Source organism: Gallus gallus, chromosome 9 (genome assembly GCF_016699485.2).
Source record: "Gallus gallus isolate bGalGal1 chromosome 9, bGalGal1.mat.broiler.GRCg7b, whole genome shotgun sequence".
Classification (NCBI taxonomy): Eukaryota; Metazoa; Chordata; class Aves; order Galliformes; family Phasianidae; genus Gallus; species Gallus gallus.
In genome coordinates this window covers 4,281,648-4,299,926 of record NC_052540.1, presented here as the reverse complement: position 1 = coordinate 4,299,926, position 18,279 = coordinate 4,281,648, and the positions used below count along the sequence as shown (strand labels likewise).

The following is an 18,279-nucleotide window of genomic DNA, read 5'->3' as shown; positions in this document are numbered from 1 at the left end:
GCTGTAAAGCTGCCCTCGCTACTAATGCCTGCACATGCTTACTGGCTAAACTGGGATCTACACCTTGCCTGTCTTTCCTGTTCTGGCTGGTGGGATGGTGCTGAAGGCCCTGCTGATAGCAGGAGACGTACACTGCAGCTGTTTCTCTGGTGTGTTTGTTGAAATAGGCTGCGTGTTGAATTGGGTATGATACCTGCCAATAGGCCTGACTGAAAGAAATGCTGGTGAGGAACTCAGTAGCTTCTGTAGGGTTGTTTTTGTCGTCTTTATTTTTCCTTGTCTGGGCAGCATTTTGACAGTGGGGGTGGGATAGTTCTTAATTAAACAGTCCTCTTAGTACAACTTAGCATTTTCAGAACTGTGGCTCTTTTGTTGGTACTGCTTGGCATAACACTTCAAAACTGATTCGAAATTTAAAATTCTCTCTCTTTCTCTCTCTCTCTCTTAAACTTAGTGTCAATAATAAAGTAAAATCTTCTTCCTGCCTTAACTGTGTTCTTATTGATGCTTTACATGCCTGGGAAGTGGGAGTGCTGCAGCTGGATAAAGTAACATGATGGAACATGCATTGCTGCTGCACCTGAAGGCTATAGGAATAGGTGACTTTTCTTGTTTTCTTGAGTGTGGTTGTTCTCTTCAAGTAGTTACCTTGTGGAAAGGTTTCCTTGTCCAGGCTCCTTCCTCTGAGTTTCTGTGTCTCTGTCAGCTGTAGTACCTGTATTTGATGGCCAAATTGTTGTGAAACGCTGAACTCAGTAGCTGCAGAAATGACATCTGTTTAGCAGGGCAGAATCCATGGTTTGTAGATCGACTCTTTTTAGCTCAGGCAGTATATACCATGCACAGAAGAGTTGCCTTTGCTGTTCTGCTTCATTTCTTTTGGCTGGTATCAGTCTAGGAATATTGAAGGAAGGACTGGGCAAAATACCATTCTTGTCCAGGATAATACTTATGTCCCTTTTTGAGAGGACAGAAAGCCTTACCTTCTTCCCACATAAGTCTGCCCTGCTTAAACATCTTAAGGTTTTATGTGTGTTTTGCACATTGTAATATGGAGAATATGGTGGGGAGAAAAAATGTTCCCCCTCCATCAGAAGCCCCTCAAGTGTGGAGGAGTAACGTATGTGTGTAGTAATAGAGAAGACTGAAGTCCACTTCCATGGGATGCACCAAGGTAACTTCTTTAAATTCTGTTATCCTACAGCCGACTTTGGTTTCTGTGCTCAGATCACCCCAGAGCAGAGCAAGCGCAGCACTATGGTTGGAACACCTTACTGGATGGCTCCTGAAGTCGTCACACGGAAAGCCTATGGCCCTAAAGTGGATATCTGGTCCCTAGGCATCATGGCTATTGAGATGGTGGAAGGAGAACCCCCGTACCTCAATGAAAACCCCCTGAGGGTAAGAAATGCAGATATGGCTAGAACCGTTTGTGAGTGTTTATCAGGTGAATGTTCTCAGCAGGTTCAGTGTGATTCTTGATAGCATCTACCTTAAAAAGAAAACCCACAGACAACAAGCTTCAGCAGTGCAAGGAAATTCAATCCGAAAGGATGACAGCTGTCTTGAATTTGCACTCTGTTCAGAATATATGTGCAGATTGTACCTTCTTATAACTGAAACCTTAGACTTTGAATTCAGTCTTCTGCCTTAGTGTAGGAAAGGCAAATCCATTAGGTTATGAAACGTGCTGCTTTGTCAGTCTGATACTTCCTTTTGGAAGATACATAGATGTATCTCTTGAGTAACTTGCCAAAAGATTGAGAAGGTTGTTTTACTACTAACAAGAATAAATTGCAACTTCCCGTAAATGGCATTGTTAAAATTTTTCATCTCACTGGGGAGAGGCAAAGTAGACTGCAGACTCTTCTCATCTAGACTGAGGTATTGTCTCTAGGCCAGTCGCTTGTCATCTTTTGGTGACTTGAGCTGGTTGTACAACATTCCTTGTTTTACAGGCGTTATATTTGATAGCAACTAACGGCACACCAGAGCTTCAGAACCCTGAGAAACTGTCCCCAATATTCCGGGATTTCTTAAACCGATGTTTGGAGATGGATGTTGAGAAAAGAGGATCAGCCAAAGAATTGCTACAGGTAAGAGTCAGCTTCTCTCGGAGTCAGAGATACAGAGGCCATTTCTAAGCTAAGCATGTGTTAAAAGGCACTGCAGTCGTAACACCCCCTTCTGTTTTGCGTTTTCCTCTTAGGAAAGGGGAAGGGTCTTCAGGGGAGAGTAGGCTGGGAGGAACCACAGTCATCAAAGGTTGCACTGAGTGTCCTGATGTCTTTCTGGCAGTAATCTGCGCCATCATTCTGCCACATTATCTAATGATTGGTGATTCTCTGTAGTAGAGCCTTTAAAGTGAGCAGAATATGACTGAGAGAAGAAATTCAAGCAAATACAAAAAGCAAATGGCTTTTTAAACTGTTTTTCACTGATTTACTGTGTTTCTCTCTTTCTGGCAGCATCCCTTCTTGAAATTGGCCAAACCTCTGTCTAGCTTGACGCCACTGATCCTGGCAGCCAAAGAAGCAATGAAGAGTAACCGCTAACATTATTGCCACGGCCTACATTTAGTTTTGTTATTTTTTTTTTTTTTTTTACAAATCTTTTTAATATATGAAATTGTTACACTTCTGGTGGGAGGGAAGAGATTTGGGGGGGGGTGGGGGGGTGGGGCGGGGGGAACATCTGCAAAAGGGAAGCAACTCTCATCCAGAAGACACCTGACATAAATTGTGGTGAATCTAGTGATCCCTTTCTGGGGTCCAGAAGGAATTGAGGACTGAATTACTGGCTTTTTTCTTCTTTTTTCCTCCCGACAGCCCAGAAATGCCACTTAGCGTGCCCAGGGTTTTAAGGGCTTTAATGACTTTACTGTAACAACTCCCATTCATTGTACCCTTTTGGGTGCTTTTAGTACTTGAATGACCGATTCAAGCTTTCAGAGAGCAGCACTAATTTTACCAGCTGATCTCTTTCATTCTCCTCTTCCTCCCCTCTACCTGTAAATTGATCTAGTGAACTCCCAAATAACAAGATTCACAGCAAATGTGACAAATGTGAAGGTACATCTTGCCCATTATACAGATTAGCTGTCACTCAACTGTTTAATTAACAACGTGGCTACTTAAATATATCTCATATTGTGATTTCTTTCTTTTTAAGACATGTATGGAGAGAGGGGGAAGAGAAGTATTCAAATGCTTTTCATATGCCTGTGCTCTGTGGACTATTAATCAAAGATGTGGCTACTTTGTAGAAACCTCATGGTTGGTCAAGTCTTTGGATGTCAGTTTATGGATGTGTAGGTAAGGGTCAGGTAGTTTATTTATGATCAAATGATCAGCTATAGTCAGGGCAAGAAAAAAATTCCAGCTGTCTTCCTGTGTGTTCTTTTTCCCATTAGACTTGCTGGCCAGAAGCTTAAAGGGGTATTTTGCTTGGTGTGGTGGGTGGTTCAAAAACATGTATTGTATCTGTGCTCTGACTTGGGCTTTGGAAGTTATGCTGGTGCCTTTGACTTTTTATTTTACGTTTCCTTTCTTGTATCAAATACATTTTTGTATATGTTGTAATTTTCTTCCCCAAGCAAGTAATGCATCAATGTATGGAGTTGTCAGAATTTAAGTATTAGAGCTATTTTATTCCAGTTTTGTATGTGCTCCGTTTGTATTAATGAAATCAAAACAAGTCATCAGATCTGAGGACACTGAAGATGCAGGATTTCTCAAACAAAAGAAAACAAACACCTGGAAATGCCAAAGTGCTGTTCTGAGAAGACAGAGGCTGAGAAGGGAGAACAGTGCCTTCAGACATCCATGGAGCTTATTTAACTGGTTGGTTGGAAGCTGAAGAGACTTGATGCATCATCACACTGACCCTTTCTCACTGCAGACAACACCAGCCAGAGTGGCTGAAGTTGAACATTCAGTGCAAGAAAAAGTGCCTCCCTCTGAGGGACAGTGAGCGCCTTCAGCGACTGATTTCTTGGTGTGTTAATGGGGCAAGTGTAAAAGAGCCTGTGCCCCCGGCTTCTTTTAGTGCTACAGTCTATGCATTTCAACTTCCCAAACAGTTTAATGAAGAACTAACTGTAGTTACAATGTGCCAAATGATTCTGTGAATGAATAACTGTTACTTTACTGGGATTTTATTACTTTTGCAGTGGGCAGGACCTGGGATGGATAGGGTTATTGCTGGGTATTAACAGAGGACCCTGAATAAAATTTATGCACACCTTTACAAGCGTTGCTGGCAGAAGGTAGAAGTCATTTTCAGATAACTTTGTTCAGTGATAGAAAGAATTAAGTCTTGGGGACTGGTAGCCAAGATATGACAAAACTCGGAGCTGAGAGCAGCCAGACAGAACTGCTGAGCCTATGTCTGTTGGTGAGGGAAGGTGAGCAGTCTACGGTCCTGACGTGTTAGCTGTGACTCACCAGGTTCTAGGAGATGGCTTTGTGCCAACCAGGTGCCTTACTGTGCAGGGATCTGCAGTGCCATCGCTCAGTTTGTGTTCTGCTCTTGCGTGGTAGGAACCCAAGTACATTATGTTAACTGCACCATCAGAGGACAAAACCTCTCTAGCTGTATGTGCGAGAATAGCTGTGGTTTTAAGTTCAAGATAGTGTCTCATTCCAGGCAGATAAATCTAGATGCGTTTCCCAGGCAAAATGTATTGCAGGCCATGGATGCTGTAAACACTAGAATGGCATTGCTCTTGGTTTGAATGCGTCTGGCTTCCTGATCAGTGAAGTAGCAAGGAAGCTTGGCTAAGGAAAAAAACCTGTCTTATTGATGATTCCCTCTTTGTCCATTGCTGGCAATGGACTTTGTGAAACTCCTCGTGCCAGAGTTAAGGTGGGAGCTTTTCTTTCTTTCTTTTTTCTTCTTTTTTTTAATCTTTTTTTTTTTTTGATGGCACAGTCTAGACAGTAAGATAAGTATAACTTGTGATAAATTTAGAATTTTTTAAATAGAAAAAAAAAGAAACATGAAATCATAAGTAATTTTAACTTATTAGTTCACTTCTATTGATGATGAGAATGGTTTTAAACTTGTATTATGAAAATTGTCCAATTTAGTCTACTTAGGAGGTGGTTTCCAAGCTTACAGTCATCCTAGCAAACAAGACAGCCCGGCCCCGGAGTTACAAAACATATCTTGATGCTTGCTGGAATGGTGTTAGCTCTGAGTTGAGGAGTGCTGCAAGGTGGGGTCAGAGATGAGCTGGGAGTAGCTGAGCTGGCAGAAGGGGAGAGCCACGAGGGGGTTGCTGGACTCAGCTTTTGTGTCTCTGGGGGTTTCTCTGCCAATGTCAGCTGCCTGTCTGCAAAACAAAGATGCAAGCCATGTTGGTTTTTTTCCCCTGAACGGAGATGAGCATTTTTAAGACTTGCTGCTGCTCAACTTGGCTAGGGTAGACAAACAGAACAGTCAGAGTTTGAGTAGATGCTGAAAAGGAAGAGTTTGCTTTAGAAAGTGCTGGGGTTCCCGCATGTCTCGCTCTCTTGGGTGCTAGTGTAGGATCCCACATTGGCCTGTAATCCAATCCGTGTGTGATCTGTATGGGATGCCCTGTAATTGGTGTGACTCGCTGGGCAACTCGTGGCTGGGATGCACGTGTGCAGGAAATGTGCAACTCTTGGGATCTCTGTTACCATCGAACAAAGCGTGTTGCTCATGGAAAGCAGCCGTGGTGCTGGGAGCGTGCACTTGGACATAAGGCAGCTCCTGTGGTGGAGGATGGCTGGGGGAGCCAGAAGGCTGATCAAGTCTCTCCAGCTGAATATGTGTCTCTGGTCTGTTTTCCCTCTGTCCCTCAAGCTATCAGTGGAAATGGAAGTGGGTGCAAGCTTTCTCTTTATTTTTTTAACTGTCTTCAGATTTTAATGTTGCCTTTTGTGTAATTTAATCCCATTATGTTATTTAATTGTTACTGCAATATTAACTACTGTATTTGTTGACTTTGTTTAATAACTGTTCTTTCAGGGCTAGAAATAAACTTCTAAAAAAAAAATCTTTTTCCTCCCTATCCGCGTGTCTTCTAAGACAAGAATAGCTGGAAAGAGTGTTTGGAGGTATAATGAGATTAGCAAAATGTATTGGTTTGTAATTGAGCTTTAATGGTGGTGGATGTAATTTTATGCTATACTAGCCTGTTCTCTTTCTTTTTAAATGTTATTACTCACCAGCTTCACATGAACTTATCCCTGCATGCTGCTGCCATTGTTGCATCTCCTGCACCATGCTCTGGAGTGGCGTATAGGAGAGAGAAGGTCTGGAGCATGCACTTCATCCATCATTGAAGAGAGATCCTGTGCTTTTTTTGCAAGTGGAGCAAAGCAGTCGCCTAGTTTGTCATCACTGTATCTTCTATTGCTCATGCTTCTGGTTGGAATCACAAAAGTGCAGTCCAGTTAAAGAAGAGGACGTTGAAATGAGCTTCTCCTGGGCTTAGGATTGGTTCAGTTGAAATCCAGATGATGTTTCTGGCCTGGCTGTGGATATCGAAGTACCCATACTTTGTGTTTCCCGCATTGTTGTTGGGAAATCATCTCGTTCCCTTTCTTGCATGTTATGTGAACCTTGCTCATACTGTTGACAGAGGAAAGTGAAGAAACAGCTTGACTTTGGAAATGTTTTCAGCCAGGCATAAGAAATGCTCTTAACTGACGTTTGCATTTAATTTATGGTGGAAACAGCTGACAGGAAAGGAGGAGAGAGAAGGTGCTTAGTAGAACTAATTCAGCTGGATATCAGTGCTTAAGTTGCCTCGAGATGAGCAGGATTTTGGCTTGGTTTTGGTTTGCACAGGTTCAAACTTCCTTGTCCTTGCTTGATAAATCCGAATGAGGATTGTAAGAACTTGCTTTTCACTTTCTTACACGTGGCCTAGAGTAAAAGCAGCAACCACCCATTGTTTTTTCATCAGTTCTTTGTGTATGGGATATTTTGAATGCTGTGCATCAGGTTAAAGCAACGCAGTCTTGCTGTAAAGTTGGTTAAAATGATGTCTTGCAGTTCAGTTGCAGTGGATTAAAGCACAGAGCTCAGCACAGCTCTTTGGGTCACACCAGCAGCATGCTGATGAATCACAGGATGGTTGAAAAACAAAATGGGTCTTCACTTCCAGAGAGAGTTCCTGCAGTGCTGTGAGGAGCAGCACTGGGTTTTGCTGCAGCTCATAGGACTCGTGTACAAGCACAGCACTCTGCCTGCTCCCAGCGACCTGCACAGCTGCATCTTCTCCTTGTTTTGCAACTGGCACTTTGCTATGAAGACTGTTTGTAGTGAAAATAACTGTCCCAGCAGTATCTTACAGACCTCGGTCATGCAGGAACGGGATGTGAGTTTCAAGCTCAGCTAAATTATTGACCCTGCAGAGGAAGAGGGTTTCTCAAAGCTCTCTTCTCCCCCTACTTTGAACTGCAGCCTGATGGAAACTTTTCTTTTTAGGGGGGAAAATTCAAACTAGTAACATCAGTGAATTTGATTGTAACTTTTCTCCTTACAGCCTGTGGCAAGGGAGAAGAGCAGTGGAGATGAAGCTTCTCATGCTGCTGTTCCCCCACTGTAGTGGTGACGTTGCTTTTTTCCCTTTCCTACTCACCAGCTGGTGCCTGCAGGGAGAACATGGAGAACATCTTCCAGCACATTGTAACTGCATTTCAAAACGCATTTCCCTATTGATCTGATTAGTGAAACACCTTGGACTTAACGAGAAAATTAATCATACCATCATTAAGATTGGAATCATTGGAAAAGACATCTGAGATCATCAGGTCCAAATGAGTGATGTGGAGATGCATTAAGTGAGTAGGAGGGAGGACAGGACTGGAGGAGCAGAGGCAGCGCGGGTCAGTGCCCAGGCTTGAGCTCCTGGTGCTTTCTGAAGGGCTCGTGAGCAATGAATCCAGCTTGGTACAACTGCAGGTCAGAGGAGAAGATGCTGATGTGACACAGCAGCCTGATGGCACTATGCCCAGCTGCTCTCTCAAGCCCAAGTTAAACATTGCACAGTTGCAGGATATGCCACAGCCATAGTTACAGATGTTGGATGGGAAATAGGTGCTGAATACTTTGAGCAGCTCTTAAGATGCCAGGATTTTCACTGAGCCAAAAGAAAAAAAAAAAAAAAAGAAAAAGAAAAAAGAGAAGTAAGTTTTGAGTCTTTTGAAACATGTTTCATCTTCCTGTATTTGGGCAACGTGTGTTTGTATTAGGCCAAAGGTGCACACTTGTGTTCTGTTGGGAGAAATAGGCTAAAAACAGTGAAATGGTGATATGTTTTGAGGCAGATTGATGACAGCCCAGCAGTTTTGGCCAGGAGGACTTAGAGGAGAAGCTGTTGGCAAGGGGTTGGGCTTCCCGAGGTTCCCAATGCAAGCACTGTGTGCTGCCCTTACCAGAAACCTTCCCAAAACCACCATTGGGTGAGCACCTGGGGAAATAAATGTCCTGAGGAAAGAAAGCAGCATTGCTTCCCGTCATACAGGGGTGCTTATCCCTGTGGAATGCTGTCGGTGAGGAGTGAGCTGCTGTTCCCCCTGTCAGAATGGGAAACGTGGGCAGAACCCAAGAAGCACTGTCATTATTGGATGGTGACAGCAGTTCTGCCAGTGCAGCTGGGAGAGATCCCAACCAGCAGAAGAAGCTAAAATGTCCCTGCCAGTAAAACCCACCTGTGGGCACACAGTGAGTGTGGCCAGTGCCAGCAGCAAACGCTGTGAGGTCTCGCTGGGGACAAGGACAGGGGAGAGTATGCCAGCCAGGCTCTCGTGTTGGCTGAAGGAGGGCTTCGCTGAGCCCCTGGACACCCTAAACAGAGGTGCAGGGAAAGCGTGGAGTCAGCTTTGCTCCAGTTCTGGTTAAAAATACAGTTGGCGAACCAAGAATTTTTTTTCTTTTTTGGAAGAGACCTGAAGAAGTAGCCTGGAAGAGGCACTTATTGGGGAGCAGGGGTGTGTGCTGGCAGCCTTAAATAGCTGAGCTGCATCCCAGTGCTTGGTAAATGGCACAGTGGCAGGCAGAGCTGGATGCTGGAAGCAGGAGGAAAGGATGGGAAGCAACATTTTGGAAGACCAGGGCAGCTCTGGGCAGCACTTGTCCCCATGCCTCCTGCAGCTCGCATGTGTGGTGTTTCCCAAAGCCTCCCGGCCGCTGGGCAGGTGCCACGTTTGCTTTTGTACGGCCTTATAAAAGGGGCTTGGAGGCTTTTCTGCTCCTCCCCGGGGGCTGAAAGCTGCGTGGCTCTCTCCCTCGTGTGCCTTTCGCTATGGCCGGCCTGAACGTTTCCATCGCCTTTTTCTTCCTGGTGCTTGGCACGTGCGAGGCATTCAGGCGGCTCTCCAAGAGGCTGCTGGCCCCGGGGCTGTTGGTGTGCCTGGCTGCGGAGCTGGCTGGCTCACTGCAGCTGTGCTCGGGCTGCCTGGAGCTGAGGATGCTGCTGGAGATCGGCCCGTGGGGCGGCCTCAGTCCAGACGTGGTCCTGACTCTGCTCTTCCTCCTCTTCGCGGTTCACGCCGCCTGCGCAAATGGAGCAGCCGCCAACCCCACCGTCTCTCTCCAGGAATTCCTTCTCTTTGAATGCAGCCTCGTGGCCACCGTGGCCAAACTACTGGCCCAGTGTGTGGGCGCGGGGATGGGCTGGGCCCTCACCAAACTCTACTGGTCCTGGGAGCTGACACAGCTCCACCTCATCCAGAACCTGATGGCTTCTGAGTGCAGCTCCTCCATCCGCACATCCCCCCACCTTGGAGCTCTGGTGGAGGCTGCCTGCTCTTTTTTCTTCCACCTCATCCTCCTCAGGGTGCGCCGCAGCCCTGCTGTGTGCCGGGTGCCTGTCCTGGCAGCCACTGTCACCTTCCTGACCTACGTAGGTGAGTGCACCTCTTCCTTCCCCTGCAGCCTGGTTTATGGGGAGGAGCAGCCTCTCTTCCCTTCTCCAGGGCTCGAGCTGAGAGGGGATGACTGCTGCAATGTTTGTTTTCTAATTACTTTGAGGTGAATGGCAGGTTAGGGTGTCTGGGCAGCAGGCGATGTGTTGGCACACGGGAGGATGCTGACAGCCCTGCTTTCCTCCCCATGCAGCTGCGCCGGCCACGGGAGCCTTCTTCAACCCTGCCCTGGCCACCGCCAGCACCTTTCTGTGCGCGGGGAGCAGCCTGCAGGACTACATCCAGGTGTACTGGCTGGGGCCCCTCGCAGGTGAGCTGTGTCAGGGGCATGTCCCACCATCCAAATGCTTCCCAGCAAAGGGCTGACAGCCCTTCTGGGTCACCGTAAACCTCGCATAGTGAAGGTGCATGCACATAAGAAGGCGCTCTCTCATTTCAGGGATGCTCGCCGCCCTCTTGCTCTACCAAGGCAACATCCCAAGGTTCTTCCAAAAAAACCTGCTGTATGGCCAGAAGAGCAAATACAAGATACCCAAGGCCAGGGTGATGCATGCAGAAGATGGAGAACAGCAGCAGAAGGGGAAAGGGGAGAAGAGCAACCCAGCGCCTCGTGCCTGAGCGCTCTGCTGGGAGCAGTTCTGGCACGGAGCATTTTGCACACCCAAGCCTGCAACGCTGGTCGTGGGGGGGAAAACAAATGTGTTTGCAGAAATTACTGGTTGTCTGGTGCACGCAGGAAGCTTGCAGAAGCTCAGGAGCATTGCGTGGGCACGCTTGGGCAACTCCCAGGTGCTTGCATCATGCCACGTTTGAAATAATCTCTCTGTGTCTCTTACAGCCATGAAAAGTGTAATAAGTCTTGGAGACTTGGGATGAGGAGGAGGCTAACTATAATGTTTGGCATTATTTGAGTTCAACTGAGGTCCCCAAATCGCACAGCTCAGGGAGAAGGGCTTAAAATGCTCTGAAATTCACAGCAGCAGGGCACAGCACGCCCTGCTCTCCCGATGCGATGCTTAGCCTGTGTTTTGCATGCAGCTGGGGAGCTGCAAGGTGACAATAATGGGTTCATAAAGTGTCTTTGGTTTAAATATGTGGCTCTGGTATGTGGTGCAGGTGGGTGGTTGCATGCAGACCCCCGCCAGCTCCAGCCCTGGGCTGCTCTATGTGACTGTGAAATGCCCCTGCTAACACAGCACCCTGTGAAATAAATGTTGCAATTGCCACTGAGGTGAGTGGTGTCCATTCCTTCAGAGACTGAGGAAATCTGCTTGGGGAGGAGGGAGGGAGATTTTTTTTTCCTTCCCAGCACAGACTCTCTGGATGTGGAATTCCTGGTGACCTCCATGGGAGCCCAAGCATGGGCTGAAGGAGACCAGCCCCTGCCTTCAGCAGCAGGCAGGACCCAGCCCTGATTAGCTGAGATGCAATCAGAGTAATGAAGTGGAACCCGACTGCAGTGATGGTGACAGCTGTGTGTTTGGTACCCAGGTGTGCGGTGTGCCCTCCCCTCCCCTCCTGGTGGACACAGAGGCCCTCAAGTTTCCCTGTCCAATTGGATGTGGGGAACTCAGATCCTCCGCCAATTTTTTTTCTGAACATCTTTCGGTTTAGAAGGTGTGCAGAAAATGGGGCATTTTCAGGATTTCTCCATTTTGTTCAAGATGAGAAATCCTGATTTGTTCTGGGGTTATTTCAGATCTAAGCTATGGAGCCTAGAGCAAAGCCATCAAGGCTCTGAGAAAGCTTTTAGGGTTGGGGTTCATTTCTTGTCCAAACTGATTTGCTGGTCCTGCTTCTTCTTTGTGACTGACCTCACCGTGACTGATGCTTGTATATTTTTCCCTGGGCAGAGCATGGAGCACTCCTAGAGCTGCTTCAAGCAGTAAGGGCTGGGATGTCTGGCACAGAGATGCTCATGCAACGCTTTTGTTTTTCCCACGGAGCTGTCTTTTTGTTGGGCTGCTGAGGTCATCTACCGTAATGAAGGGGAGTTTAATAGGAGTGACAGTGAACACTGTTGGTTTTAATTAAGAGGCTGCTCTCCCAGCACTGAGGCGCGGTGGAGGAGAGATGCAGCTGGACAGACAGAAGCATCCCCGAGGTGAAAATGAAGCCCTGCAGCCCTGATGGACAGCCTGACCCCTCACCACCTCCAGCTGCAGCCTGTTTTGCCTCCTGGCATCACACAGCTTGTTGTCCCATTCCTGCTGAGTCCTCTCACCGTGGGACAAGCGGCCCCAGTGCTGCCATCCTCCTTGTCCCCTGCATCCCCTCCTCCTGCGGAGGCTGAGGTTCATCCTTGCTGGCTCAGGAGTGACCCCAGAGGCATCACAGCAAGGTAAGCCCTTAGGGCCCACTGTGGGGCCTGCTCTAGGGGCTCTGGTAGTCAGGGGTGGCAGGACCTCTGCAGACCTCACATCCCACCTGGGCTGCACCAGGGCAGCAGCAACCCAAGAACCCGGGGGTGGATGGTCAGCCGTCCTCAGCGGAGGGAGCTGGAGAACGAGGCCGGGATGGGGGCTCAGTGCCGGGTGCCCTTCAGCCTGTACCGCAAGGCTTTACCCTGCTGCATTCCCTGCAGTGAGGGAGTGAGCTGAGGGGGCTTCTGGAGGGGCCTCTGGGGGGTGTTCTGTGGGGGATTTGGGGGGAACTGCTTCTTGTAGAGAGCAGTGCTGTACTGCAGCTCTGGGGTCACCAGGCGCCGGCACATGTGCTCCGTCGCCTCGTCCAAGCCCTGCTTGATGTTATAGCCCAAGATCCTGGCGTTGCCATATTGCAGCGGCCTCAGGGAGGAGTCCTTGATGTCCTTTGGGCCTACGCTGCCCGTCCCTTGCAGGCAGGTCCTCGCCAGCTCGGCTCGTCTCTGCCGCAGTGCCCTGACCTCTCGCCACAGGCGCTCCCTCCCGATGTCCCGCTCGACCCTCTCCCAAAAGGTCCTATTGAAGTGGGTGTAGATTTCCCAGTCTAGCCTGTTCCAGGCCTTTATCTTCTCAGCTGTGATGCTAGAAAGCGGGGACCTGGTGCTGCTGTCCCTGCTGTTGAGTGGGAAGGACACAACGCTGTCCAGGTCCCAGCACAGCGTCTCCTTCAGCAGCACCATGGACTCGTCGAAGTACTCGGAGATGAGCAGCAAGTCGAAGGATGCCTCGATGGCCCTCAGCATTAAGTTCACCCTCTTGGCTGTGACCTGCGCGTCAGGGTTGAAGCCAAAGTCAAACGTCATGAGGTTCCTGGCGTAATGGCTGTCCCCAGCCGTGGGGTTGTAGAAGCGGTAGGGCTGGCTGAGGAACTCCTCCAGGCTGCGGGCGCGGGAGAAGGCCGACGTGCCCTTGTAGTACACGAAGGAGGACTCCATGAGCTGCACGGGGTTCCTCAGGATGGAGAAGTAGACGGCTGTGCTGGGCACCACTTTCTGTACCTGCGGAAGGGAAAAATGGAGTTTTAAAGGCAAGGAAGGGTGAAGGGACCTGCTTGCTGGAAAAGCAGAAATGGTTTCAAGTTTGTCTACAGAAGCCCTCAGGAGATGCACAAGGAGGGCCATGAAGATGCTCAGAGGGCTGGAGTGCTTCTTCTACAAAGACAGGCTGATGGAGATGGGCTTGTTCAGGCTGGAGAAGAGAAGGCTGCAGGGGGATCTTATTATGGCCTTCCATTGTTTGAAGGGAGATTATGAACGGGAGGAAAATCAACTCTTTACACAGGTAGATAGTGAAGAATAGGGGGAAACAATTTTAAACTAAAGGAGGGGAAACTTAGATTAGAGGTCAGGAGGAGGTTTTGCACTGAGAGGCCCTGGCACAGTCTGCCCAGAGAAGCTGTGGATGCCCCAACCCTGGAGGTGTTCAAGACGGGGTTGGATGAGGCCATAAGGAGCCTGATCTGGTCCTTGATCTAGCAGTTGGTGACTCAGCCCATGGCAGGGGGTTGGAACTAGATGGTCTTTGAGGTCCCTTCCAACTCAAGCCATTCTATGATTGTATGATCTTTGAACGCCTCTGTGCTTTCCTGGTGCCCCACCTCGCTCCTGCCCCACTCCCAAGGCCCGCAGGCTGTGCCCCTTACCTCCGGCCGCAGGAAGCGCATGTGGTGGCACAGTATGTTGAACTGAGGAGGCTTCCCCGGGGAGAAGCCCTGCACGAACCTCGCCATGAAGTGGTGCGGGTAGAAGAGCTGGTGGCCGCCCCTGAGCGGGAAGGCGAAGGTGAGGTTGTGCATCTCACCAAAGCGGAAGAGGATGTTCATGACGGTGCTGCTGGCGCTCTTGTGGACCTTCAGGAAAACGATGTTGGTTTTGGGCTTGCACACTTTCTGAAAGAAGACGTCTTCTACCTGCCCGCCATCCCCAAGGGCCATCTCATCTGTAGAGATTTCTGCCCAGCTCGGGAGCAGTCCTCTCTCCAGCTCTGTCCTGTAGAAGTCATCTGCCCTCAGGAGCTGAGCTGTACCGAGCACGGTGTGTTTGACTGAGTCAACCCAAGGTCGGGGTGGAGAACCCATGGCTTGATGCTGAGGTGGGCTCTGCAGTGTCACCCCCATCATCTGGGGTGATGTTGTTTTCTTGTGCTCCTCTGCAGCAATGCTGCTTGTGAAGAGGACACCGTCAGCAGTATCTCCCAGAGCTGTGGCGGCACTTTCAGGAACACCTGGAAATATATCCCCTCTGGTTGCTTTTCTGGGGCTGGAGAGCTGGGATTTCAGCTGCTGGGCTGAAAGATAGGCTTTCATCTTGTTGCTGTTCTCTGTAGGCTGCCAAGCCCAGTGCCGCTCTTGTCTGTCCGGACTGCTCTCCCGTGGTGTCACCTGTCTGTAGTACAAATGCATCTGGAAACCATCCTGTGTGTTCTCAGCAGGCTCCAGCACAGCCTTCCTCTGCCTGTATGGGTGATCATCCTCCCTTGGTGGGATGTGGGTCTGGAGGACGTAGTCAGGGCTCTCCTGGCTGTGGTCTGTGGTCTGCTGCAGAGCACGCTCCAGCTCACAGTGACAGTTCCTGCAACAGGGTGAAGATGAACCAGCAGCAGGAGGTGTGGGATCCCTACTGGGAGCACTGAGTGTGCTGCTGGACTGAGCTGGGGCAACGGCCAGGCTGCTCTAACTGTTTTCTTCTGCCTGGGAATTGCCCTGCCCTCCTCTGTTCTCCATAAGTGCGTGGGGAGCTTCTCCTGCCCACTGCAGGAAGAGCAGCCACCAGTCCTATGGCAGTGGGGCTGCTGGTAATCAACTCAAGGGGGCAGGGGAAGGAGGGAGCATGCAAGGAGGGCAGCTCCTCTGCAGCCATCCCAAAGCAATGCTCCTCTTTCTCTATTAGAGGTGGGCAGCACTGCTGCTGGATGTAGAGCTTGACCATACAGCATGACCAGCTGGGCAGGTCGGGGTGGATGCAGGATGTGAAGGACTTTCAACATCAACATTGCCATAGCCTGCTGCACAGGAGGAAAGGAGCAAAGCCTGCATCCTGCAAAGTTCTGAGGCCAGGCAAGCAAAGCCTGGAGCAGCCTTGTTTGATCCCAGAAGAGGGCTCAGCTCTGAGCAGGGTGCAGGGGTTGGATGAGAGAGCCCCACTTGGGCTGTTTCCCACCCAGATTTTCCTGTGCTCTTGGTTGGGTGTGTTTTAACCCCTATCAGCCATTGGTGAAGGGCTGGAGAGTGAGGCACAGGTTTGCCCTTCTATCTGGGACATACCTGGTAGGCTGCAGCTTCTCCACAACTTGAAACGAGACCATGAGGAGGATGAGGAGGCTGAAGGAGACCCAGAGCCGACCTGGTTGGCACCTGTATATTGCCTTCAGGTTCCTGCAGGGAAGCAGACCTTGAGACCACTCATTGCATCATGTGGGGGAAGAAATACACTAGGCACAAGGCAGAGGGAAAAGAGACCTCAAGGCTTCCACGAGAAGACACCTCAAGCTTCCTCAAGACACCCACCAGAAATGAGTTGTCTCTTGTTTATTTTTTTATTTGTTTTTATTTAGCTTTAAGATAAGGTCATTTTCCATGGGTGGAAGAGGTGTCGAAACAGCGATAACCAATGAACGTCGACAGCTGTGCTCGAGCAGTGGAGCCTAGTGGAAATTTCCAGCCAGGACACAGATATCGCACCAAAAGGTAAACAGTGATAACCGTAAAGTCGCTTGGCTGCTCAGGGATGCCTTGCCAGCACGGCTTTAACAACGGGAGCAGGCGTTGCTCACACTCAGCCCTGCCTGGCTGGGAGATGTCTGGTCCCTTTCTATACAAACAAAGAGGAGAAGCCGTTACTTCTCTACCCTCCGTTTCTCTCGGCTCCTGCTGAGCTCTGCTATGGGGCCACATTGAGCGTGGGCACCCACAGGTCCTGGAAAGCCTTTTTGTGCTGCTCACAGGGCTTGGGGGAGTTGGATCTCGATGCTAACCTTACCAACGGGGCATCAGTGGAGCAGGCGGAGGGCTGAGCTTCCTGGAGAAGGGATCAGTTTGCACTGTGTTTCTGCTGATGACTACCTGGGGACCTGTCGTTTCGTAATGAGGGCTGGTTTGTGCTGAGGACCTGGTTGAATCCTCTGCTGTGAGTGGGAAAGATGCTGGAGAGGCTGTGTGCTGCTTTGTGGTCTCTGCTGAGCGGGGAATGGAGGGTTCCAGGGAGGTAAGATGAAGGCACTCAGAAGCTGCCCTCTAATCCTCATTCTTCAACACTGCCCACATCCTTTAACAGTGGGCAGTTTTGGATGAGGGGTTTGGAGCTGTGCACAGACCTGCTGGTCCCAGAGCTGCTGGGAGAGGGGTGCTGTGTGCCCTCCCTGCTCCAGTGACTGGTGGTGACAGACACAGACCTTGAAGTGACCACGTGCATCCCACTGATTTGGGTTTGCCATTAAAACCCAGCTTTGTTCCAGAAAAAAAAATATCAAGTGTTGTGACTAATTGTAATTTGCTTCCAGTGGTTGTGCACTGCTTCAGACAAAGGCACGGTTCTGCTTGGATCTCAGCTCACTGGGTTGAAATGATAAGCTTCAGGGATGTTGTTAATATCTAAAGCATTTAGGACTGCAAAACCTGAGAGAAGACATGTGATTACGAGCATGGTGAGTGAGCTATCTGCCACCAACACAGCCTCTCCAAAACCTGGTGACAACCTGCAGGTATCCATGGGCACCTCATTGTCTGGGGCCATGCAGGAGCTCAGTAAGAGCAGAAACACCTGGCTCAGGTGTGGGTCTGAGCACCAAAAATGAAGAGGCAGAAGTCACTGGCTGTGGATCACAGACTAAATTCCAGATGCTTCAACAGGTTTGATGCCATCTGGAACAGCAGGTTTGGTGATGCTGCAGCAGTGCAGTGCTTCCTTGCAAGCGGTGCTGCTCATGCATGTGTGCTTCATGCAGAGTTACTTCTGGGTTTGCTCCCACGGTGCTCCCCAGGTGGTAGCAAACTTTCACCATTCCTGTGAAAGGTTCTGGGCTCTGAGCCGGCTGCCTTTTTGGAGGTGACCAAGCAAGTGGTCTCAAATGTGCCACGCGTTGTGGCCATTTCCAGTCTGATTGGGCTCGCACCAAGGCAGGGTGCTTCCTCCAGGCTGGTTGCTCGGGATCAAGGAGCACAGAGTGAGGAAGGAGGAGCTGTGGCAGTGGAGATGCTGAGGAGCTGCGCTAAAGGCAGCAAAACCAGGATAGAATGGGACACACAGGGCTGCAGTGTGTATGCTGTAGGTGCATGGGGAGTGCTCTCTCCCAGCAGGAGGGCTGCCCATGGGCACTGCCCCCATGTCCAACCTCATCCAGGCTGCTCCTCACCCATCTCTCCAAAACGGAGCCTCCCCAGGAGCCCACCTTACTCTGGGTGCGTTCATTGGGTTTGCTGTTTGCAAACAGCATCACAGGGCCTTTCAGGAGATGGTTTTCCAGCCTAGCACGTGGGAGAAATGCTGCGCTTGGGGCTTCGCTGGAAGAGAACATGCTGTCGCCCCAAACTTCCCCACGTTTAACCATTCCCACCACTACTTCCATCTCCAGCCGTTCCTCAGCACGGAGGCACTGCAAGGACGTGACCTCTGGGTAGAGTACAACCAGTGCTGAAGGAGATAACGCCGTAATTAATAGATAAAATTCCACTTACGTGATCAGGTACCTTCTGAATTTCAGCATGGTGAGCTGCAGCCGCGGCCGAGCAGCGGGTGCTTGCCGTCGGGGTTAGCGCGGAGAGTCTGGGAGAGCAAACACGCGGAGCCTGGCTTGTGTGCCTGCATCTGGTGGCCCCTCCCTGGGTGCCGTCCCTCCGGTGCCCTGCTCTGCAGCGCCTGCCCCCGGCTCTGCTCTGGCTGGCGGCAATTTGCTCAGCCAGCCTTGGGGGCTGTGGTGGCCCTCAAGCAATGCTTTGCACCTCGGTGGGCGATGGG

At 49.8% G+C, this 18,279-nt stretch overlaps 3 protein-coding genes across 10 annotated transcripts in view; 2 read left to right on the top strand and 1 right to left on the bottom strand.

The window, feature by feature from the left end:
- Positions 1–4,109, top strand: part of PAK2 (p21 (RAC1) activated kinase 2) — a 37,247-nt gene extending 33,138 nt beyond the window's left edge. For all 8 annotated transcript variants that reach the window (XM_025153753.3, XM_422671.7, XM_004936995.5 and 5 more), the window contains 3 exons: positions 1,205–1,401; positions 1,959–2,096; positions 2,469–4,109. In XM_025153753.3, the coding sequence (XP_025009521.1) occupies positions 1,205–1,401; positions 1,959–2,096; positions 2,469–2,555 (422 nt within the window). In that variant the 3' untranslated portion in view covers positions 2,556–4,109. The remainder of the gene's footprint in view (positions 1–1,204; positions 1,402–1,958; positions 2,097–2,468) is intronic.
- Positions 4,110–9,224: 5,115 nt separating this feature from the next.
- Positions 9,225–11,135, top strand: AQP12A (aquaporin 12A). The gene is made up of 3 exons (NM_001109679.3): positions 9,225–9,887; positions 10,099–10,215; positions 10,345–11,135. The coding sequence occupies exons 1-3, from the start codon at positions 9,284–9,286 to the stop codon at positions 10,521–10,523; spliced, it is 900 nt and encodes a 299-aa protein (NP_001103149.2). The 5' UTR covers positions 9,225–9,283; the 3' UTR covers positions 10,524–11,135.
- A 799-nt stretch (positions 11,136–11,934) lies between these two features.
- On the bottom strand, positions 11,935–18,028 carry GAL3ST4 (galactose-3-O-sulfotransferase 4). Its single transcript, XM_426689.6, has 4 exons — positions 18,000–18,028; positions 15,591–15,701; positions 13,971–14,898; positions 11,935–13,326 (listed from the first exon to the last, which is right to left on the bottom strand). The coding sequence occupies exons 1-4, from the start codon at positions 18,026–18,028 to the stop codon at positions 12,430–12,432; spliced, it is 1,965 nt and encodes a 654-aa protein (XP_426689.4). The 3' UTR covers positions 11,935–12,429.
- Between the last annotated feature and the right edge of the window lie 251 nt (positions 18,029–18,279).

Bases quoted from the DNA above. Each gene is read 5' to 3' on its own strand.
- AQP12A (NM_001109679.3), top strand. From the start codon at position 9,284: ATGGCCGGCCTGAACGTTTCCATCGCCTTTTTCTTCCTGGTGCTTGGC. The intron at 9,888-10,098 runs GTGAGTGCACCT...CTCCCCATGCAG, and splicing joins CACCTTCCTGACCTACGTAG to CTGCGCCGGCCACGGGAGCC. The intron at 10,216-10,344 runs GTGAGCTGTGTC...CTCTCATTTCAG, and splicing joins CTGGCTGGGGCCCCTCGCAG to GGATGCTCGCCGCCCTCTTG.
- GAL3ST4 (XM_426689.6), bottom strand. From the start codon at position 18,028: ATGCTGAAATTCAGAAGGTACCTGATCAC. The intron at 14,899-15,590 runs GTATGTCCCAGA...ACCCTGTTGCAG, and splicing joins GAGAAGCTGCAGCCTACCAG to GAACTGTCACTGTGAGCTGG. The intron at 13,327-13,970 runs GTAAGGGGCACA...TCCCTTCCGCAG, and splicing joins TGCGCTTCCTGCGGCCGGAG to GTACAGAAAGTGGTGCCCAG.